Raw genomic sequence first — 22,504 nt, 5'->3', positions numbered from 1 at the left:
CTGCTTTCTGACCTGGGCCCCAGTTTGTCATGTTTCAGTTCTAAGACTATGTGCCATATTACTAGAGAGAAGAGCAGCACCATCCCGGGAGGGATGAATACCATCTCTTTTCAACAGGTCAGGTCTGCCCCAAAAACTTTTCCAATTGTCTATGAAACCTATATTATTTTGCGGACACCACTTAGACAGCCAGCCATTGAGTGATGATAATCTGCTAACTATCTCATCATTTCGACGAACAGGAAGGGGGCCAGAGCAAATTACTTCTCCTGACATTGTACTTGCGAGTTTACACACCTCTTTAATGTTAATTTTAGTGATCTCCGACTGGCGAAGTCGAACATCATTAGTGCCGACGTGAATAATAATCTTAGAGTATTTACGATTAGCATTAGCCAGCACTTTTAAATTTGCTTTGATGTCAGGTGCTCTGGCTCCCGGCAAACATGTGACTATGGTGGCTGGTGTCTCTATTTTCACGTTCCGTGTAATAGAATCGCCAATAACTAGGGCACTTTCAACAGGATTCTCAGTGGGTGTATCACTGAGTGGGGAGAACCTGTTTGATGTTCTTATTGGAACGGAAGAGTGGTGTTTTCCGCGGCTAGGCCGCCTCACCGTTACCCAAGTGCCCTGCTGCGCGGGCTCTACAGCCGGAACCGAACAATGTACAGAGTTCACTAAGCTAGTCGCATCCAAAACAGTATCTGAAGCCCTTGCATTCTTACTATCCTCGATTAAAGTTTGGATGCGTGTCTCTAATTCTGAGATTCTCTCTGTCAGCCTGACTATTTCCCTACATTTATGACATGTAAATCCCTCGTCGCTGACAGAGAGAGCTATGGTAAACATGTGGCAAATGGAACAGGTAGCAATGCTGGGAGAGGATGACATGACTCATCGTGTTTGTAGACTGATCCGACTGACCACAGCTGTTTGAAGAACATGTTGAAAAAGGAGCGCACGAGAGACTGTTAACAAGTTAACAAGCTAGCGCTGCAAATGCAAATGCGTTGTAACAGCGATTTAGATTCAAAGATTACAAGCTAGCGACGTCAGATTAGTGTGGTAGGCAATATTACATATAAGGTAATAAAAAAATAAGCAACAATGAATAAAAGTAAGAGATTCAAAACAAAGCTATACGGAGTTACAGACGCAAACCAATCTGAGCAGCGAGGCAGACAGGAGCAATCGAGCCAATCACACCAGGACCTGAGGATGACAACACATCCTCCCCCAGCAGCTCACTCTTGTGGGTCTACACCCCTCTCAATCGCGAGGTCTACACCCCTCTCAAACTCTGAACCAGACTCTGAACTCTAGAGAAGAGAGCCAGACGAGAGTGGAGCGTTCTCAGAGGAAAACACTCAAAATTGGCACAGACAGCTCCCTCGAGAACTTCCCCATGCATGCTCTTCAGCAGAGAGTGAACGCACAGTTCATGTGTATCGTCTGGTGTCCAATATCACAGACAATTCTTAAACCGCTTGGTTTTCTCTGTGCATTTCACACTGATTGCCAGTAATAGCACTTCACACATAACAGTCACTGAAGACGATAAGTGGATGATATGTTCTCTAGGCGTCCCTTATATGCTTTTAGGTCGCACCATTATGATGTCATGTGCTGTCGCCGGTCAATGTGATATTGTCGTGATTTGATAAGCGTTTCATACACCGCTTCACGCGGAGGCTTTCCCCTAGCATTTCTTCTTTCTTTCCTTTGTCTTTAACTTACTTTTTGTTGGGTATGATATGTATAATGTGATGTAACAATTGATTGTAATCTCAGTCTTTGTAAATCTTTCAGTTATGACTGCTTTTCTTTTAATGTTCAACAAGTATATGAATAATAATAAAAAAAGTAATGTATACGTTTTCTCATTTCTGCTTATTTCATTTCAAATTGAAAAACAAACTATCAAAATGTACATGGACCAGCATGAAATCCAGCAGTTTTAATCAGTTAAACTGAATGACTATTAAAACGTGTACAAAAGTTGTCCTCCTGTTTAAAAACAAATTGTCAAAAATCAGTGTATGAATCTCAAAAACGGTGGCATGCTTCATGCCGCAGTGCATTCTGGGAGCCATGGATGAGTTTTGTATGATGCACCCAGAATGCATTGCAGCATGAAGCATGTAACCATTGTTGAGATTCATATGTTGATTCCTGATGTCTGTATTTGAGTAAACCTTGCAGATTCAAAGTGTTTAGTGTACAATGTTTTAAAACTCATTCAGATCCTCTCATTAAAACTGTGCTGTTCTAGAATCACAATAAAACAAAGTTAATAACATACTGCTCATATAAAACAGTCATAATACCAATGAATTAAGCCACTACATGATGATTATATTCTTATAATCAAGCAGCTGTCAACATCTGATCACATTTTCTCTTGTTTTTTCTTGCCATAACAGCAGCCAAAAAAAATAATAATAATAATAATAATAATAATAATAACATTTAAAGCAAACGCTTATCTTGATAATGATTATCTTATCTTCAAACAAAACAATTATTTTTAATAACTCATCAGCATCTAAACATCTGTTCATTCTCAATAAGAACTTCTGTAGATGTATGACAGAAATAAAGTCAATCTGGTTAGTAATAATTGAAGCTTGCTGTTTGTGGAGTTGATTATCATCCTGAGGACAAAAACTGAGGACAAAACTGGCTGAGACCCAGTTAGATAACCCAGGCCAAACCTACCTGGGCCTCACATGGCTGTGCTGGCTGGGAAATGACTTTCAAAAGCGGAATGCTTTCCTACAACACTTTATTCTTTGGAAAACCACAAACCCTCTATATTCGCCACTCCCAAATATTTGTTAAAGAGAAATTTAACCACTGTATTTAATGACATGTTCTATTGATATTCCCTAATAGCCTATTCCCTTCTTCGATTAAGACTTCAACATATGAGAAGATCTATGTTTTTCACTATATAGAATGTCATTAAATACAGCGTTTAAAATATTTGCCACTCATCTGTCAAACCCATCTGGGCCTCACATGGCTGTGCTGGCTGGGAAATGACTTTCAAAAGCGGAATGCTTTCCTACAACAACTTTGTAAAAAAAGGCCACCCTTTGAAATGGAAATGGACTCTCCCAAACTCCCCCGCCTCTGTTCGTGACTTGGACTGTTCCAAACTTTCCGGGGAGTTGGAAAACAAGATGTTATGGAGAGAGGCTGCGTAGATGTGCTTGTTTATTGTAAATAAGTTAAAATTGTCAGAAGTGTTGCAATCCAAAATTTTTGAGGATTATGTGTGTGCGTGCAACTAATTGTAAGTACATTTGCATATTTATAATACGTTCATGAGAGAGATTAAAGATCGCTATCGCGGCATTCCGCCTAAATGTTTACATTGTTAAATATGTTTGCACTTTATATTATCGCGTAAATTTCACATGATCCTCCCGTGTTATTTATCTGGACAGTACTTAATGTTAGATCTGTATTAGATGGTGTAGGATTAAAACGTGTTTCAGTGAACATGTACAGGCATGTTTATCTAGTGAGTTAGATGCATGCGCTGTTAGCACTACATGCGCTGGGCACGCAGTACAGTATTATAATCATTTGTATAGAGTTTGTATTTGTGTATATATATATAATTCACTTTATGTCTAGTTTTCTAATGCCCTTTACCATGCTGATTTATATTTATAACCAGCATTCAAGTACTGATTTATAGATCTAGTACTGTTTATAGATCCAAGATTGGACAATTGTTTATTTATATTTTGTATATTGTTTGTTTACAGAACCACACACACAACTACGTGAGATTTGCACAATAAATCATCTACAAGTACCCCTGGTGTGAGACGTAATGTTCTAACCGGACATCCTGTGGCCGTTCAATTACTCTGAACCAAAAAAGAGTGAACAGTAGTTTTCTGATGGTATGGGGTTGCATGAGTGCGTGTGGCATGGGCAGCTTACACATCTGGAAAGGCACCATCAATGCTGAAAGGTATATCCAAGTTCTACAACAACATATGCTCCCATCCAGATGTCATCTCTTTCAGGGAAGACCTTGCATTTTCCAACATGACAATGCCAGACCACATACTGCATCAATTACAACATCATGGCTGCGTAGAAGAAGGATCCGGGTACTGAAATGGCCAGCCTGCAGTCCAGATCTTTCACCCATAGAAAACATTTGGCGCATCATAAAGAGGAAGATGCGACAAAGAAGACCTAAGACAGTTGAGCAACTAGAAGCCTGTATTAGACAAGAATGGGACAACATTCCTATTCCTAAACTTGAGCAACTTGTCTCCTCAGTCCCCAGATGTTTGCAGACTGTTATAAAAAGAAGAGGGGATGTCACACAGTGGTAAACTTGGCCTTGTCCCAACTTTTTCGAGATGTGTTGATGCCATGAAATTTAAAATCATTTTAAACTTATTTTAAACTTATTTTTCCGTTAAAATGATACATTTTCTCAGTTTAAACATTTGATATGTCATCTATGTTGTATTCTGAATAAAATATTGAAATTTGAAACTTCCATATCATTGCATTCCTTTTTTATTCACAATTTGTACAGTGTCCCAACTTTTTTGGAATCGGGTTTGTACATATATACATATATACATATTAGGGCTGGGCGATTTTTTCCTTTTTTTTTTTTTCCCGATTAATGGGCTATATGCACGGAGCGTTCTTTAGAACTTCCGCATTAATATAAGCCAGCTCGAAAACTTCCGGTGAGATGTCATTTGCTGGTGTGTTGAACATTAGTAGTGTAATACTTAGTTTATAATCAGAATATAGTCACTTAAATAGTCAGGCATAGCATTAATTTAGTTACTCAAATGTAAGACATAAAGATGTACCTTATTGTTCCTCCTCGGCTAAATTCAATTCGACCATCAGTTTTCGACCAACACTTTTATGTGAAAAAATAAATAAATAAATAAATATAAACAAACAAATAAATGCTACTTTGCTGCCACCTGCTGGTTAAAGTGGTAATTACTGTCTTATTTTACTTATAAATAAGTGTTTTCTATCAAATGTTGAAACGTTCGGTTTTACAATACAATGATATTACACAGCGCCTGTGACCCCCTGCTTGCACAGGGAAGCGTGCAACCATGGAGACATTTGTGAGAGGCGCTGTGTAATATCATTGCGCCTGCTGCACCCATGGTACGGCAGCAAAGTTCCTTGATTATTACGCCGGAATGAGAGTATAGTTCCTAGCCATATCGGCCTAGAAAATCGCAACTTTTCATTTTCTGTCAGTCTTAGTACACAATGTAACTACAGAAGAGTCAAGTTTTAAAAAGGAAAAATATCGAAACTCTTCTGTCATTTTTGAGCGAGATGCTAACGGTCTAATCAGATTCAATGATCTATGCTAAGCTATGCTAAAAGTGGTACCGCCAGACCCGGAGATCGGCTGAATGGATTCGAAAACGGTAAAACTCAACTGTTTACCTCTAGGGGAGTTGGAAAATGAGCCTATTTTCAAAAAAAGTGAGTGTTCCTTTAATACCCTTTCTCATGCCATAGAAGATTACAGCCTTTTGTTTTTGTGTGTGTGTGTGCTATTTCTGTGTTATTTTGGTATATGTTTGTTTTGTGTGTTCAAACATTCTGGCTAGGGTTTCTTCTAAAACTCTAACCCTAAGTATTAACTTATACATTTGTATAAAATGAAATGTTTAAATAGGCCTATACATGTGTGCGCGCGTTTTTGTGACATATCAGGACACAAATTTGTATAATGACATGGGTATGACATAGGTATTACAAGGAGAGGGTGACAAATGAGGACATTACCCCATGTCCCCATTTTTCAAAAGGCTTATAAATCATACAGAATGAGTTTTTTTGAAAAAGTAAAAATGTGCAGTTTTCTGGGATGGATAGGTTTAGGGGTAAGGGTAGTGTAGGGTGATAGAAAGTACAGTTTGTACAGCATAAAAAAACTTTTTTTTTTTTTTTTCCAACCAAAACCACGCCTATGGAATGTCCCCACAATTCACAAAAACAAACCTTTGACTAATTATTTTTCACTAAGATAAGAAGATCTTCTAGCTTGGTCAAGAAAATGCAGATGTTATGAATGTCATATTTTTGTATGTATTTTAGTTATTTTATTCAATAAGAATTTTGATGTTGACATCAAGACAGACAAATCTGAGGGAAACAACAAAGGAATTTAAAAGAAATAAAAAAAAAAAGGATTAACACAAGAGTAAACAGCAGTGTTCATGAATGCAACATTTTCTGTTAAAACTACTATCAAGTACCCCAAAATATTAGTTATTATTACAGTTCATAAACAGATTGGATAGAAGTGGCTTGCTTAAAAAAAACACTAAAACAGCTTGATACAATGATTCAATGAAGTTTCTTATTATTTAAAGATTTACATAAAGTTATTCTCTTGTCCTCTCTGCATTTTTTCATTGCCCACCAAAGACACGCTCCAGTTTCAGTTTTGCCAGACCAGCTTTCAGATAACTCAGAGCATCTTTATTTGCTTCTTCAGCTTCAGCGGTTCTCCTCATTTCCTCCAGCTCTTGGACCCAGTTTACTTTGCCAGCCTCCCTCAATCTGGGGATGAAGAAGTCCAGATGCTGAAGAGTGAAGGCCGAGTCTGGCTTTAATGCAATCTGAGACAGATGCTTGATGGTCTTGTAAGCATTGAACAGAAGAATTAACTTTTTGTCCTCAATATCTTTCAGATCTTTGTCAAGATGATCCATTATAACTGAAAACCTCTTTGTTTGTTCTTGAGCTTTTTCATATTTCTTTTTAAATTCATCAAATTCCATCACAATGCTTGAGGTTCTGATGATGTATTTCTTGTCTTCTTTGACGTGTTTGCTTTGATGACACTTCCCTGTGCACACGGTGCAGTATCCGTTTTTCATGACTTCACATTTGCTGGGATTAGAAACCCACCAGCAGTCAAACTCATGGCAGTTTTCCTCACAGACAGTGCAGGTCGTCGCCTTCCTGCTCTTCCATGAAGCGCTTTCAATAGGAACCTTCTCCTTGACAGTCTTTTTGACTCTAATGCTAAAGTTTGTACGCCTGTCAATCTTTTCTTTATTTTGTCTCACTGCCTCCTGGATCTGAATTTTTTCAGACTTCTTTGATTCTTTCTCTTGAATTTGCAGCTGTAAGTTGCAGATCAGTGCTTCAAATTGAATGCGCTCTATCAGGACATTGGAAGTCAACTCCAAACTTCTTCTGTTCTTTCCTTCCAGTGACTGAAGAAATTTCTTTGTCTCTTCCATGCTGTTTTCCCAAGCATCTCTTTGATTACGAAGGTAACGTTTCTCACTGTGGTGGGCGTCAGCCTGCCGATTGTTGAATAAGAAATGAACAGGTTGGTTACTGCAGTCTCGTCTGCAGGGGATTCTGGCTTTATTAATGGCGCCGATGACGTTTTTGGGTGGCAGACCATCAGAGTGTGTAATTAAAAATACAATGTTGTTCACGATGTCTTTTCCAAACAAAGACAGAATTGAACTGATGATATAATGCTGTCTGTCTGAGAGACGATTCTTAGATGCTTGAATCACAAAACACACTGCATCAATCTCACGAACTCCATCATTGCTCTGAAACAGAGTGGATAAATTCTCAGCAACTTCCAGATCTTTTTCCAGTCCTCTAGTGTCTCCGTAACCTGGAGTATCAATGATGGTGAGATGGTGAGGACTCTCAGGAAAGAGCTCATACATGGTGATTTCAGATGTTTGTGATTCTGATTGGTCTCCTGCTTCTTCTTCTTCTGTGATTTCATACCATAGTTCATCCTCAAACTTCACTCCCAGTAAGTAGTTGACCATGGTGTTGATGAGAGTCGTCTTGCCAGCACCGGTCTCTCCCACCAACAGAACAATTTTGTTTTGTTTACTGGTGTCTTTATTCCCATAAGTCCATTTTCTGACTTTTCCATGATCATCAAGTACTTTTCTCACTGTGTTTAGACGAAATCGTTTTGGAGGGCCACAATGAATCAAAGTTGATCTGCGTGGTGAAACACTCAGCTGTCTGAAAAATATGGAGGTAAATGTTTCTTTAAATATTTATGTAGCAAGAATTTTTGACTAGTAGTAGCAATAAATTGTGTTACATACGTTTTCAACACTAACATATTAATGTAACATCAATAGTTTAGAAATATTTTGTAACAAAAAAAAAATATTTAGGAATGTTTTTTGATATTTAATCCAAATTCAGATGATATTTGAAAAAGATATTTGTATACCTCGAGGTCAGTGGTCTTTTCATGGCATGCTGTCATGTTACCATTTATAAATGGTTTGATGCCAGAGTTTTTATATCAGTTAAGCTCTAAACCTACTTCAGTTTTGATGTCAACGCTAATGTTTGCAAAAACTGCATGTAACTTAGTATACTTTCGGCTTTAGGTTCAGAGATAAGCGATACACTAGCTTAAAAGAGTACAAAGACACTTTTCTGGACACTGGACAAATCATTTCAGTTACTTGCATAACCTCGGTTCCCTGAGATAGACAGAAACAAGACATTTCATTGGGTTTAACTGACGCCATCGGGAAATTACTTTCTCAGAAAATAAAAAAGCCTGATTGAATCATGTCTGTGCAGCTGCACAGACTAATGGTATCTCAGCGCACCCAAAGGCCAATTTGCCTTTGCATTCCGACACTGAGTACCATTTCATCAGATTGTTTCAACTGAGGAAGCAGGCAAACAACTGCTAACAGTTGAGTTTAGCTGATGCGGTGGGGGAACGCAGTCTAATAATACTGTGTTATTAGCACAGGACTGACCCAGCCTAAAGGCCCTGCAAGCCTAGCCCAAGGAAAGGTCTCCAATCCTGGGGCCTTTGCTCCAACAGGACATTGCAGGCCTAACAATGTGTAGGCCAGCGCAATCGCATCCACTCTGCAACAGTACAGTATTTACTTTGTAAGATATTTACAGGAAGTGACTGGAGCACTCCTACACTCTGAGGGCCTGAACCAGAAACAGCAAGTGCAGAAACTGCTCGTCTGCCGAATCTGGGAGAGCTAACAGAGTTATGTCTTATGCTCTGAAGGGAGTGGAAAGCATCTTGGGTACATAACTGTGTAGAGTTGAGGGAGCATTATCTTCGAAAACGAAATGAATCCACCTCGTCTTCAGCGGCTCAGATTTAGGGAGTAAATGGAGAGAGCTATGTGGATTAATCCATCCAGCTACAGAACACCTAAAACGGTTGGGAGACATTCTCATTAGTGCAGCAATGGCAGACTGTGTACAACTCGCTGTGAACTCGCTCAGGGCGGTTCTATGTTAAAACGGCAGTGTCTGTCAACATTCGTGGGCGGGGCCTGTGGCTAATGTGACGTCACACTGCCAGGGATCTGGAAACGACTTGTTCTGAGACACTGCTTATGATTCATGGGGATTAAAAAAAAGGAGTGGTTGAATTTTTATCATTATAGGGTGGTTGTGTACACACTAGGGCTGTGAATCATTGGGTATACAGCGAATCGATTCGATTCCCGATTCATGGGTGTTCGATTCGATTCAAGAATGGTTTTTGCAAATTCAGAACGATTCAATTCAAGACAATTTACATTAAAATTTGATGCGATTCGATTAATCCGATTCGATTCTCCATTTTAATATGCATTCATAGGGTTATTGAAATGCTTCTCCCAATGTGTCTTTATTACACAGCGACCTTCAGGCGGTTAGAGAGTGGGGGCAAAAAACAAAACAAACAAAAAAACCTTTTGTCCATTATTAATGTTAGTTCATGTTAGTTCTTAATGATGCTACATAACTTTATTTTAATAGCCTATAAAAATTGGCATGTGTGGAAATTTACATAAGCCAAAATTTTAAAAGGCTCTGAAAGTGTTGTTAGGCCTAGTTCATGTTAACTATAGTGTAGGATAGTGTTAAAGACTACACAACCTTATTAAAGTGTTACAGGTACATTAAACATACTACTGTAATGCTTACATGGAGAGACTAGACTACCTTAGAATATCATGCACTTTTCCAACTAATCCTAAACCTACTTTTCTTCATGGAATATTAAGAAAAGCACTCTTTGTTCTCTATATACGGAACATTTCCTTTATGATTCTGAAAAAAAAAACGCACTGGTTGTCTACTGTTGCTATAGTAACGAACGCAAGTTTAACGCACATAGATAAACCGCGCGCTCTTAATGTTGTAGTTACTTAAGCAGTTTCCTTCGTGCATTCAGTTTAACGACATTAGGTTCATAATTTCATTTATCATTCATTGGAACTGTGCGTATGCATTTAGACACTTACATTATGTGTTTGGTCCGTCCATGCAACAAATGCACGACCTTGAATAAGCGGGGTTTTAATGTTCCTTCATCTGCTCATGTAATGTCAATGGTATGAACTACGGAACTACGGAACTACGGCGAGCGCAATCCCGTGAAAGGCGGTAAAGAGTGCAGTGCATGTCTGTGAAGAAGAGCTGTGAGGGCGCGAATGAAAGCGCACAACGTCTCCATCAATTCGCGCATGTAGTAATTTAATGTTTATATATTTTAAAGCACTGAATCACTATAGAATCGCGATTAATCCAATTCTTAACATTTTACATTGATTATTGACCAAAATTAACGATTCACGATTCAAAAAACATGTTTCAAGATCGATGCATATGCATCGTCAGGATTTGTAATCGATGCATCGAGAAAACGAGTGAATCGTTGCACCCCTAGTACACACACTGCCAACACACATCTATGTCCAAAACACCATGCAAAAGTGAATTTTGCATAATAGGTCCCCTTTAAGGATGACCTTACAGTAATTCGGCCCAAACTCAAGACAGGATGCGGTTATAAAAAGGACCATCTCACTTAACTGACTGGCCAGCAATGGGGGCGTGATACGCCACAAAAGCTGCGACATAGGGCCTGTTTACACCTGGTCACTTTATGTGGATCGGATAGCTATACGATCACGAAAAGACTAGGTCTACAGGTGCTGGTCATATAATTAGAATATCATCAAAAAGTTGATTTATTTCACTAATTCCATTCAAAAAGTGAAACTTGTATGTTATATTCATTCATTACACACAGACTGATATATTTCAAATGTTTATTTCTTTTAATTTTGATGATAATAACTGACAACTAAGGAAAATCCCAAATATTACTTAAGATACAAATACAATATACAATAATAGTAATAATAATAATAATAATACAACAGATACAATACAAAGAAAGGATTTTTAGAAATCTTGGCCAACTGAAAAGTATGAACATGAAAAGTATGAGCATGTACAGCACTCAGTACTTAGTTGGGGCTCCTTTTGCCTGAATTACTGCAGCAATGCGGCGTGGCATGGAGTCGATCAGTCTGTGGCACTGCTCAGGTGTTATAAGAGCTCAGGTTGCTCTGATCGCTCAAACCACTGCAGGAGGTGGTCTGAGACGCATTCCAGTCAAAACTGAACAGGTCTAAATGCATCTGGTTGTTGAAACCACATATGTAAATTTTACTCCTCACAGAAATACAAAAAAATAAATGTGTGAGAGCGTTATAGGCTAAAAAAACATGTTATAGCCAGATATGACAGCGCTACTGCATCACGCATCGACGCAGATGAGCAGCTGAGTATCTTTTTGATTTGAAGATCGGATTTATATCCATTTTGTGGAGACACAATTATGTGGCCAAGTGTAAATGGAATTGTTTAGATAAATCAGATAGCTATGTGATCAGTAAAATACATTAAGGGTGCTTTCACATCAGCACTTTTGGTGCACACCCGGGTTCGATTGACGTCAGAGTTCGGTACGTTTGGATGATGTGAACACTGTCTACCCGAGTCCGCTTAAAAAGGGTGGTCTGGGGTACGGTTCAAGTGAACTCCGGTACGGTTCGCTTTTGATATGAACGCAAACGTAGCAAATTGCGGAAGTGAACCGCTATTAATGGCGTATTATTTTATAAAAATGTGTGTTTGTGTGTGTGTTTCACTCACTTTCCCGATGAGCGTGACTGACGTGCTGCAAGCAGAGAGCTGTAGTGTAGCCTATCTCATCCTATCTCAAACAGCTGCTGGTTTGATGACACAAACGAACCGCGGGTCGGACCCAAATAATGTAATATGAACACAGTCCAGTGGGGGCAGGGGGAGGGGGGAGCAATCGAATTCGGGTTCGGTCCAGGCAATTGAACCAAGTGTGAAAGGTGACCAGGTGTAAACAGGATCATAGACCTTGAGCATAGACAGGGTCCGGTCATCGTCCAGCTGCTCTTGCAGAAAGAACGGAATTGATGCCATATTGCAGGGTTTCTACAGGTTTCATCAAATCTAATTTAATGCTTTTTAATGCCTTTTTAATGGCAATTTTAAATTTTTTTTTAAAGCCATATATGCCGCTAAATGTCGATAGATGACGACATACGGCAATTAGAAAATTCATCATGTCATTGTTGTATTTGCATTCTGCCAAATGTTAGCCCTTTACATTTGTTTGCTTCTCTAGTGCTACCCTTTTGCTCACATAATATATTTTAATACAGCCAAATTCCCAATAAAATTGTTTCATCTGTATATTTTTTTTCTGTTTTTGTTGTCAGACAATATGAAATGGTGACTGAAATGCAGCCCATTAAGATTACATACAGGGCTCGACATTAAGCCTTGTCATGTGGACACGTGTACATCGGTCATACAAGTAAAACAGTTGCTTGTCCGGAAAAAAATATTTATTTATTTATTTTTTTTGTGGTGGAAATATAAATTTGTTCTGAAGCAATATCCTTTCAGAATATTGCAGCTTTGACATATGTAAATCTGCATATTTTTGATTGATTACAACTGCATTAATTAATGTTATGGGATTGTTTTAAATATTTTTTGAAAATACAAATATGAAATGTTGGGGGGGAAATGATACTTTTAAAAAAAATTAAACTAAACCACCAGTAGCTGGCGGCAAGTAACCGTCTTAATGAGTGAGTCATTGATTCATTCATTCAAACGATTCATTCCAATGGCTGATTCATTCAAGAATGAGGCAGTTGTTTATGAATGGGTCATTGAATTTTTGACTCAACCGATTCCTTCAAAACGCTTAATCATTCAGTAATGAAAACGAGGCTGAGTGTTGCAATATGGTTCTGCTGTGATCTTTGTTTGAAACCATTTTTGCTGCTAAAATAGAACAAAAACAGTCAATGTTCCTTCTAAAATGTAAGTAGCTTGATATTAACTACTTGTTAATTGAACTGTTGTATGAAATCAGTGTCACGTTTTTAATCGTGATGGTAGCCTATTTAGGAAAACATCATTCTTGGTTGTGTGGTTTTGCTTACCAGTATCAAGTTATAAAAACTCCACAGTTTGAATTTTTACCGCAGTATGTTTAACCAAGTTTCTTTTTGTGTGTGCTTCGCTCATGTTTCCATTTCTCCTCGAGATGCTGCGTGAGCCTCAACAGCGCAACCTTGTTATCGTCAGTACATTATACAGCCTATTATTATCCACTATCGATCGCCACTAACACTAAATGTAATAAAATCCGTCATACTCGTGTTTTGGTGATTCCCAAGTTGCTGTTTTTTTTTTTTTTTTTGGTATTGACATTTTAATCAGGTCCTTGTCCGGTCGAGAAAGTAAAGTTCGAGCCCTGACATGTTAAACCAGCACTAAAATCCTGATTTATAATCAAGACGTTGTCTGACAAAATCACTGTACACATAAGATAAAGACATTTGCTTTGATTTTGGCTATATGTACACGTAAAATGATCACTCAGGTTAGAAGCAATAGTATCTATTTTATTTGTTCTCTGACAGAGCGCACAGCCTCAACTGAATGCGCTGCTGAACCAGAGAGGTGCGCCTCCGGCAGGAAAGCAAGACCTCGCGCTTGTGCGGTAGTAGGGGGTCTCGGAAGCTGGATCAGGTTAACAAGTCGCTATATTCGTCACAGCGTGCTTTCTTAGAAAAAAAAATTGCAAAAGGGCCTGAAAAGGCGCTAAGTTGGCAACACTGATTCAACCTTCCGTCTCCAGGTCACAGCCGCCCCTGTCTAAAATGGCGTAACGGCAATTTTGCACCGGCCGGAGGCAATTACTAAACTGGTTCCGTGTGCGTATCACACCAATGTACCTATTTTGCGACAGCAAATCAGTTATTAATTACTTAGGCTTTATTCAAAATAAACTGGTAGTATTATTTTTCTTCAAAACTATCTAAAAAATTTAATGCCTGTAGAAATGTAATTTAATGCTTTTTAATGCCATTTAAGGCCTTAATTTTCGCAAAATCCATTTAATGACTTTTAATGCTTTTTAATGCCCCGCGGATACCCTGTATCTTGATTCCCGACTGTGCACCAGTTGGAAAAAAAAAAAGTGAAAGTGACATCACGTGACATGTAGCAAAGTATAGTGTCCCATACTTGGAATTTGTGCTCTGCTTTTATCCCATCCAAGTTCACACACGCAACAGTGAGCAGTGAACAAACACACACACCATGAACATACACCTAGAGCAGTGGGCAGCCATTTTTTGCTGCGGCGCCTGGGGAGCAGTTGGGGGTTCGGTGTCTTGCTCAAGGGTCTCACCTCAGTCGTGGTATTGAGAGTAGAAGAGAGAGCTGTACATTCACTCCCCCCACCGACAATTCCTGTCGGTACTGAGACTTTGGGTTACAAGTATGACTCTCTAACCACTAGGCCACGACTGCCCCCAAAGAGAAAGACCCCAAAGAGACAGACCACTTAAGGGTGTAGAGGTGCCTTGTAGAAGGGGCTGGTGTTAAGCACACCCTGCGATAGGCATGAATTGCCCCACTGAGGGGCCACAGATAAAGGCTCCAAAGCTCTGGCTGAGGGGTGACAGATTGAGCCCCCCCATCTAAGAAAAGCAGACCCATCCACAGCGGAATAGGCCAGGACGCTGCCATCAGCAGCTGCACCATCCCTGCAACCTGGCTGGCAGTAGAGCCTGTCCTCCCTGATCATCTCCAGACAGTTGACGTGCCAGTGGAGCTTTGGATCTGACCAGGTGCCGAACGCTGGGGGGAAGGAGTGCCATGCCATATCATACCCACACATTTTGTGAAGGTGTGAGGTGCAAGAGACAGTCCAAATGGTAAGACGGTACACTGGCAAGCCACTCCTTCAAACACGAACTTCAATAATGGTCTGTGATGCAGGGCTATCAGGATATGAAAGTATACATCTTTCAGATGCATATTTATTTCAAGTATAGCATTTTATATAGCCTTATATAGGCAATTCACGAGTTCACACTTAAGTAATCAGATAGAGAATGCATATTTGGCGTGCTGTCTGAGGAGAGGGCTCCGAGCTTGGTATTTGGCCCAAACCCAGAGTATTCCCCCCATATCTTTGGTTAGGATAGTAACCAGGTGAGTGTGAGGAGACGGGGTGGTGGAGGGATGCTGAAAAAACTGTAGAGAAACATTGGTGAGTCAGCTACATATTTATAGACCTCCTTTTTATGCTGATTGGGTAGATCATTTGAACATTGCTCCTCCCAATCTTTGTTAATAAAACATCATATGGGCCCAATCATTTGGGTGCACTGAGATGCCATTGGTCTGTGCAGTTGCACAGATGTGATTCAAACAGGCTTTAGTATTATCAGAGAAAGGGATTTCCCCATAGAAGCTCTGCCCACTGTTAACAGCTGCAGCTTGTTATGACTCCAATTAGTGGCCTTTAAGAAGGGTTGCTTCAGTAGACTAGCAGTTTGCTCTTTGTTTTTGTCTTTGCTGCTCTGGAATTTTCATATGGCACTGAGGTACAATGTGAGTTATATTATTTTGGACTGTTTGATTATATATTGTATGGTGTGAATTTTGTTATGCAATTTATTATAAGGCTGATTTACCTTATATATTTGTTGATGCATATATTTTTATTTTAATGTATTTAAGTTTTATGATTTTAGAAACCAGTCTGTTGCACCTGTGGAACACACAGTAATAGCACTGGTGAAAATAACATTTTTAATGGATGTTGCTTCAATGTGTTTTAATTGATGCCCCATTGTGGTGTTCCTTCTGCAAATCAGCAGTGGCCTAAGATTTTTTTTTTTCCTTACTGCTTTTCATCAAGGACAATTGGAATGCTAACAGGCAAACAAATTAAAAGTTATAAAGCCTATATTATTTGTGAAATTAAACATAAATGTACTGATGCACTGATGCTTCATCTGTTGATAATCTGTTTTATAAAATCTATCTCACATACATATCCCAAATCATGCTGCTGAGCTAGGGGTGGCTGACTGGCCGTGGCCACCATTGACCTAAGCTTGGCCATCCTGTTCACAATTACTGTTTGTGTATTTTTCTTGATGTAGAACCAATTCAACAAGTTTTTGAAACAGACCTTACAGTGTAACTAACAATTGCTGAAGAGAAAATATCCTGGCTCTGCCACTGTGTGTACACTGTACACACATTCAAGAGCACAAGGTAATTAAAAACATGTACCAGATAACTGCACACTGACACGCTGCGGCTAATGAGCCGTCATCAGGGTGTGCAACTTGTCAGTGTGCAGTTATCTGTTACATGTTTTTAATTACCTATAAGCCATGACTAAATAAAGGCTTTTCATATATTTACTTAAATTCTTGAGTGCCTTGGCTTGATATGTTGTTTTTTTTTTTTTTTATAATTTTATAATTCATTCTAATAGGCCAACATGTAATCACACTGCACTACATCTGTGTCAGATTTGAAATGGACAGAATGCTAGATCTAATGTGTCTTAACTGACAAAAATAACTAAAAATTTTTACCCTTCCAGTAAAATATTGCACTGAAAACATCATTAAGCACAATAACTTGTCAGTGCTGGCAAGTAGGTAACGTGGATTATCCCTTACAAATTACATGCAGAAGTAATTTATGTAATAAATAAATTATGCAGTTTGTAATTTATGTAAGTTTCAACTTACCCGAAATTCATGGTAATCACTGCAGTCAGCTTTCAGCAAAACATTTGTAAATCACTGTATTTTTAAAATCTATTACTATATTTTGTACACACCAGCCTCTGTGTTGAGTGTCTGGTTGAATAAAAAGCTTTGACGGGAACACCGGTTTATTTAACAAGCCTAACTGGCTGAAGTCCCTCCCAACCAAATGAGTCTTCAATGTACTTTAATATCTGAACAGTCTAAATAAAATGACAGGAACAACATCTTTCATGTGTGTATGTTGTCACAGATGTGTACTTCATCTAGTAATTTATTCATAGTGTTAAATGGACTAAATGTATTAATTCGTCATGAAGAAGAAATATTCCACTACATTTACGTTTTATAAGTGTTTTCCATAGCTTGCAAGTGTCAGGTTTGGTTATGGATTCGTTTTTCTTGGTTATGATTAAAGTATTCTTTTTTTATGAGTATTAATTTTTTTTTTTTTTTTTTTTTTTTTTTTTTTTTTAGTTTTATTTATTTATTTTGGTAAATAAATCAGAAAACCTGACCTGACCTGACCCAAACTTGAATCTCAGTAATTTTGAGGTTACACCACAAATGTTGGACCCAGCCTCAATTTCTAGAAAAACTACACCCAGCTGTGCTGAACCTCTCTATCACAATGTAAGAGTCGCTTTGATATGCAAAAATACATTTAATGTCAGCTCTATCTGCCCAAGACACATGACAGAGGGAAGAGCTGGAAGCAGAAGATGAAGTGATAGTCAAAATGAATAGTCTTAGTTTAGGTCTTTGTCTGACTAGCACAATTTCAACAAGTTAAGGGTTATTTTACAAATATAATCAAAAATGACTGATTCACACCACTGTTCTGTTATGCTGAAAGAAAAAAAAAAATTGTAACCTGAATAGGAGATTAAACAGTAACAGTAAAATAAAATGAATATAAATATACATAATCAATATATAGGAAGTAATACAAAAGAGATTAAAAAAAAATGAAGTACAACACATGTATTTTTCTTCTCTCAACCAAAAATTACTCAACTACACAAATGGAGGGATCCTGCTTACATTGAGCACAAACTATCCACACCTTTATTTTAAATTGACATGAGAATTGTCATGATCCCAGTCTGTGTTCCCCTGTCTTGTGGACTTTTGTTGTATTTCCTGTCCTAGTGCCATGTTTTGTAGTCTTTTATAGTTTTTCTTGTTGATTAGTTCTCTGACTGCTGCCAGGTGTTTCTTGTTTGCCAATCACCCCTTGTCTATATAGGCCTATACCCCAGTGTTTCTCATGTTGTTTGTCTGGTGTTGTTCTTCTCAGATGTATCGTGTGCATTTGTTTTAGTTATTCTTGTTCCCTGTTATAGATTAACCTGTTCATTGCCTGGACTCTTGTGTTCTCTACCTGGAATTACCTCTGTTGTTTTGTTTAAATAAACTCTTAAACTGCATCTGGATCCAACGTGCGATCTTCTAAAACAGCCTCATTACAAGAATACTCAACAGCAGCTACAGTACTGAATCATGGTTTAACTGACCTGTTAAGTGCCTTTTATACAGTGTTTTAATACAATAACATAAATAATGATATTGCAATAAAACCATTAAAACGATTTTATTCAATGGTAAATGCTACTGAACTGTCACGTCATGCATAAACCCGCCAAAAGCACATCAATGTTGTTTCTGGGTAATACAAACAAACTCAGTGCCTCAATTCAATCATTGTGTTTTAGAAAAAAAAGAAATGAATTCGGGATCATGTAAAAACACCCATGATATTCCTGCAAAACACATGGAATAATAAAAGCAAAACTAAACACACAACTGAAATTTACCCAACTGCAGAAATGAAAGATCCGTATTTACACTGAGAACATCCTGGTCATAAGATCATCACACAAAAGTGTTTGATTACACCACAAGAAGTTCCTGCAACTCAAACATTATCTCATGCTGATAGAAATGCAAATGCTTGTGCAATAGGTTCATGGTTTGATGAAATGTGTACCAGTTCAGAGTCCCCTTGGATAAAAACACAAAATGCGTAAATGTAATTAAAATAATTTTTTGCTCTGTTAATTCTGAAGTGAGATGTAAGTGCTGTTAAAACAATTTTATTCAATTTTACTCAACCACTGTGTTAGTGCATGAATTGTAGAAGTTTTTGAAAAGCCTTTGGAAGAAATACAGATTTGAATACATGCATATTATGTTCACATTATATACAACGTAAACCAGTATGTGTGAAACCATGAGCACAATTTGAAATTCATAACCCTTTTATGCTGTCCTCAGTGACATGAATAAGAATCAATGAATTCAATTAGAGCTAATTCAATAACTGTGAAGAATTACCAAAATAAAAAAAAATAAAAAAATAAACATCTCCAGCAAGGAAGACAACGTGGATGTTTCAGGATGTTTATTTGAAATATCCTGATACCTGACTACATGTGCAGTATTACAGGAATATTCCAATAACTGTAAACTGGAAATTTATTTCAAAGACTAAACAAGAACATGGACCTTTTTAAAAGTCTGTTGATTATTCAGATATTTAGACTCAACAATATTAAGCCTAAACTCTTCACAAATTCCTGGCAGCTTCTGTATGCTAGCCTAGGGCTGTGTATCTATACTATGTCATACATTCTGGTTCAAATGCTGAAGTGTAAGACGCCAGGTATACTTCACTTTCCGCGCCAGGACGCGTCTCGCGCATCTTTCAAAGTATACTAAACCACGGATGCGCGCGGATGACCGAGTTCGACACATGCGCAGTACAATTTTTTCTATACTTTTACCAGACATCGTGTCATAAACCGGACATTCGCTGGGCAGGATTGGAGAAGAAAAATAGTGCATCCACCATTGCAACATAGTTCAGAAGATACACCAATAGAACAGGTATCAAAAACGATGAAGAAGTCATGCTTCTGAGTTTACTCATCTTGTTTTTGAATCGCTCTTTACGCACTCTTCTTCGACTGCACATTGTGCTCAGTACTGTGCGTATTGCCACATAGTGGACTCTTCTGTCCTGCTTGTGCATGCGCTGTTGCACGCGGACAGGGTGTGCGGCCGGCTGTGAACCCTCCTCATGACGAAAATTACGTCATGCGGACGGTGCGCGAACGCGAACGGCCGAAGTATACCCGGGGCTTAAGCCTTTGTGGGGCCCTGGGCTACATTAGCATTAGCCAGCATGTCAGCTGTGTGGACGCGAACTAACCGTTAACAATTCTATTTTTTAACCGATACTGATATGGATCTTATTCTCAATATCTTTTAATCTTTGCTGTTTTCTGTCACTGCCTGAACTCCCCTTATTTGTGACATTCTAAACGTGAAAACGCTTAATGTGGCTTAATGTACTAATACAGTGATATTAACAGACCAAACTCAGTTAACATCATACTAATAAACCATACTACAGCTACTCAGCAAAGCAGCTGAGCCCAGAATATGAACGCAATTCGTTTTATTACACATTAAGTGTTTTCCTCCTATAGAAATCATTAAAATGAAAAAGCTTAAGGTCGCTTAATGTAGCCTACTAAGTGATAGCCTATTAAAAGATCAAATTCTGCACAAACCAATTTTTCTGTATAGTATGCTTTATTAGTATAGTGTTTACTGAGTTTGGTCTTTTAATGTCACTGTCTTAGTACATTAAGCCACATTAAGCATTTTCTTTATGGGAGGAAATGCTTAACCTGTAATTAAACGTGTTGCGTTCATATTCTGGGCTCATCTGCTTTTCTGTACATGGTGTGCTTTATTAGTATGATGTTTACTGAGTTTGGTTTGTAAATAACAGCTTTTTCACGTTAAGCGTTTTAGAATGTCCCCATTATTTGTAGCGTAGCCATCCATAATTGCAGTAAGATCTTAACTGTCATCTTTAATTTGTTAATTTTAGAAAACAATTAACAAACTTTCGGCTTTCAAATGCTGTGCCACTGTCATATATTTCCTTACATTTTCATTCGACATGTTGAGGTGACAATGTGCTTGTATTCCTGCGTGCATGTCCGCTGTGTCTGTGACTCTTGATTCGGGTGTGTGACAACAATGCGTTTTTTAAAACGCAATAGAGAATTGTCTCGGGGGCCCCCTAGTGTTCGGGGCCCTGGGCTGCAGCCCATGTTGCCAATGTTGCCCATTAGGATAACGCAGCCCTGGCGACATGGAGTAATTGAGTAAAGGTAGCCTACAAAAATGTTGTTTTTATTACACTTCACCAAACCCATACTACAAAAGAACCAAAAAATCATGTAAAACCCAGTAAACCTTGAGATTATTATTTGTGACATTAGAACAAAATAAATGGATCTGTGAACATATGTATAAAACTAAATTAAACAACAATCTCTTAAATATTTATTTTCATTAAAAAGGCTCATTTTGTAAATGTAAGCAATTAATTTAGAAAAGTGCAAAGTGGGTGCCTGTATTGCTGGTATAGACGTATCTGCTTGGCCAGAATTGCTTTGAAGTTGTGTATCTTCCAAAGTGGAATTGTGCGCAAAGTTACAAAAAAATGCCGTGTGCACAGCCACATGAAATTGGGTCCCGCTCACTCAACGCACACAACCTTTCACGTCGTGATGATATCATTTTTGCCTCACACTACTTCGCACTCGTGCAGACGTGGCAAGTATAAGCATACTTGGTTACTAACGTAACCTTGGTTCCCTGAGATAAGAGGAACGAGTATTGCGTCGAAGGCGCTAAGGGGAAAACTCCTTTTTCTCTGAATATTGAAGCTTTTTATTTAACAACGCAGTACAATTGCACAAGCCAAAGCCAAGCAGGGCTCTGCGCGAGCTGATTGGCTGGTCAGTTGGAACTGCACAAACTTATGATGATGCAGTGTAAGTGCACAAATCAATGGGTGTGCTTCTTGCTGTCCCGGGCGCTGAGCCCACCAGAATGGGGGGGGTTATATCTGCCTATAACAGCTGCTCACTAGACCATAGGAATCAGATTTACTCGACTGAAGCGACGATCACCCAGTCATGAAGCCTTATAGCAAGGGCGTCTACGCAATACTCATTCCAGTTATCTCAGGGAGCCAAGGTTACATTAGTAACCGAGTATGTTACCTTTCGATATGGTTGTATTGCGTCGAAGACACTATGGGGAACTAGTCCAGTCACGCCGTGTTAAGGCAGAATGACAATAAATCTGAACCCTAGCTTAAGACACCATTTATAAGGGCCTTGAGAGCAGTGGGGCTAATGAGGGCAGGGTTGCCCGAAACAGGGGCTTGGGCCGTGGGCCGTGGGCCGGAGCCTCCAGGGAATAACAGTGGGTCGAGGTTACGTAGCGGAGACCTGCTAAACAGAGAGGACTTGCGCCTGCAGTGCAGGGACGTTCAAGCTGTAGAATCTGCCGAAGGTGGACAACGAGGACTCACCGATGGACACACCACTGGACAACACCCAGGAAGAGGCCATGCCTCTGGTAGAGTGTGCTTTTACGCCGATGGGGCCCATCTAAGCGTAGGCCAAGCA

The 22,504-nt window shown here is 38.8% G+C and overlaps 1 protein-coding gene and 1 long non-coding RNA gene across 2 annotated transcripts; one reads left to right on the top strand and one right to left on the bottom strand.

Annotated features, from left to right (window-relative positions):
- The first annotated feature begins 3,157 nt into the window (after positions 1-3,157).
- LOC127516084 (uncharacterized) lies at positions 3,158-4,539 on the top strand. The gene is made up of 2 exons (XR_007930927.1): positions 3,158-3,301; positions 3,783-4,539. It is a non-coding gene; the product is annotated as an uncharacterized LOC127516084 (long non-coding RNA).
- Positions 4,540-5,832: 1,293 nt separating this feature from the next.
- Positions 5,833-19,856, bottom strand: LOC127516082 (uncharacterized). The gene is made up of 2 exons (XM_051900383.1): positions 16,986-19,856; positions 5,833-8,049 (listed from the first exon to the last, which is right to left on the bottom strand). The coding sequence occupies exons 1-2, from the start codon at positions 16,994-16,996 to the stop codon at positions 6,447-6,449; spliced, it is 1,614 nt and encodes a 537-aa protein (XP_051756343.1). The 5' UTR covers positions 16,997-19,856; the 3' UTR covers positions 5,833-6,446.
- Between the last annotated feature and the right edge of the window lie 2,648 nt (positions 19,857-22,504).

Source organism: Ctenopharyngodon idella, chromosome 7, assembly GCF_019924925.1.
Source record: "Ctenopharyngodon idella isolate HZGC_01 chromosome 7, HZGC01, whole genome shotgun sequence".
NCBI lineage: Eukaryota > Metazoa > Chordata > Actinopteri > Cypriniformes > Xenocyprididae > Ctenopharyngodon > Ctenopharyngodon idella.
This window is presented reverse-complemented; position numbering and strand designations above follow the sequence as displayed.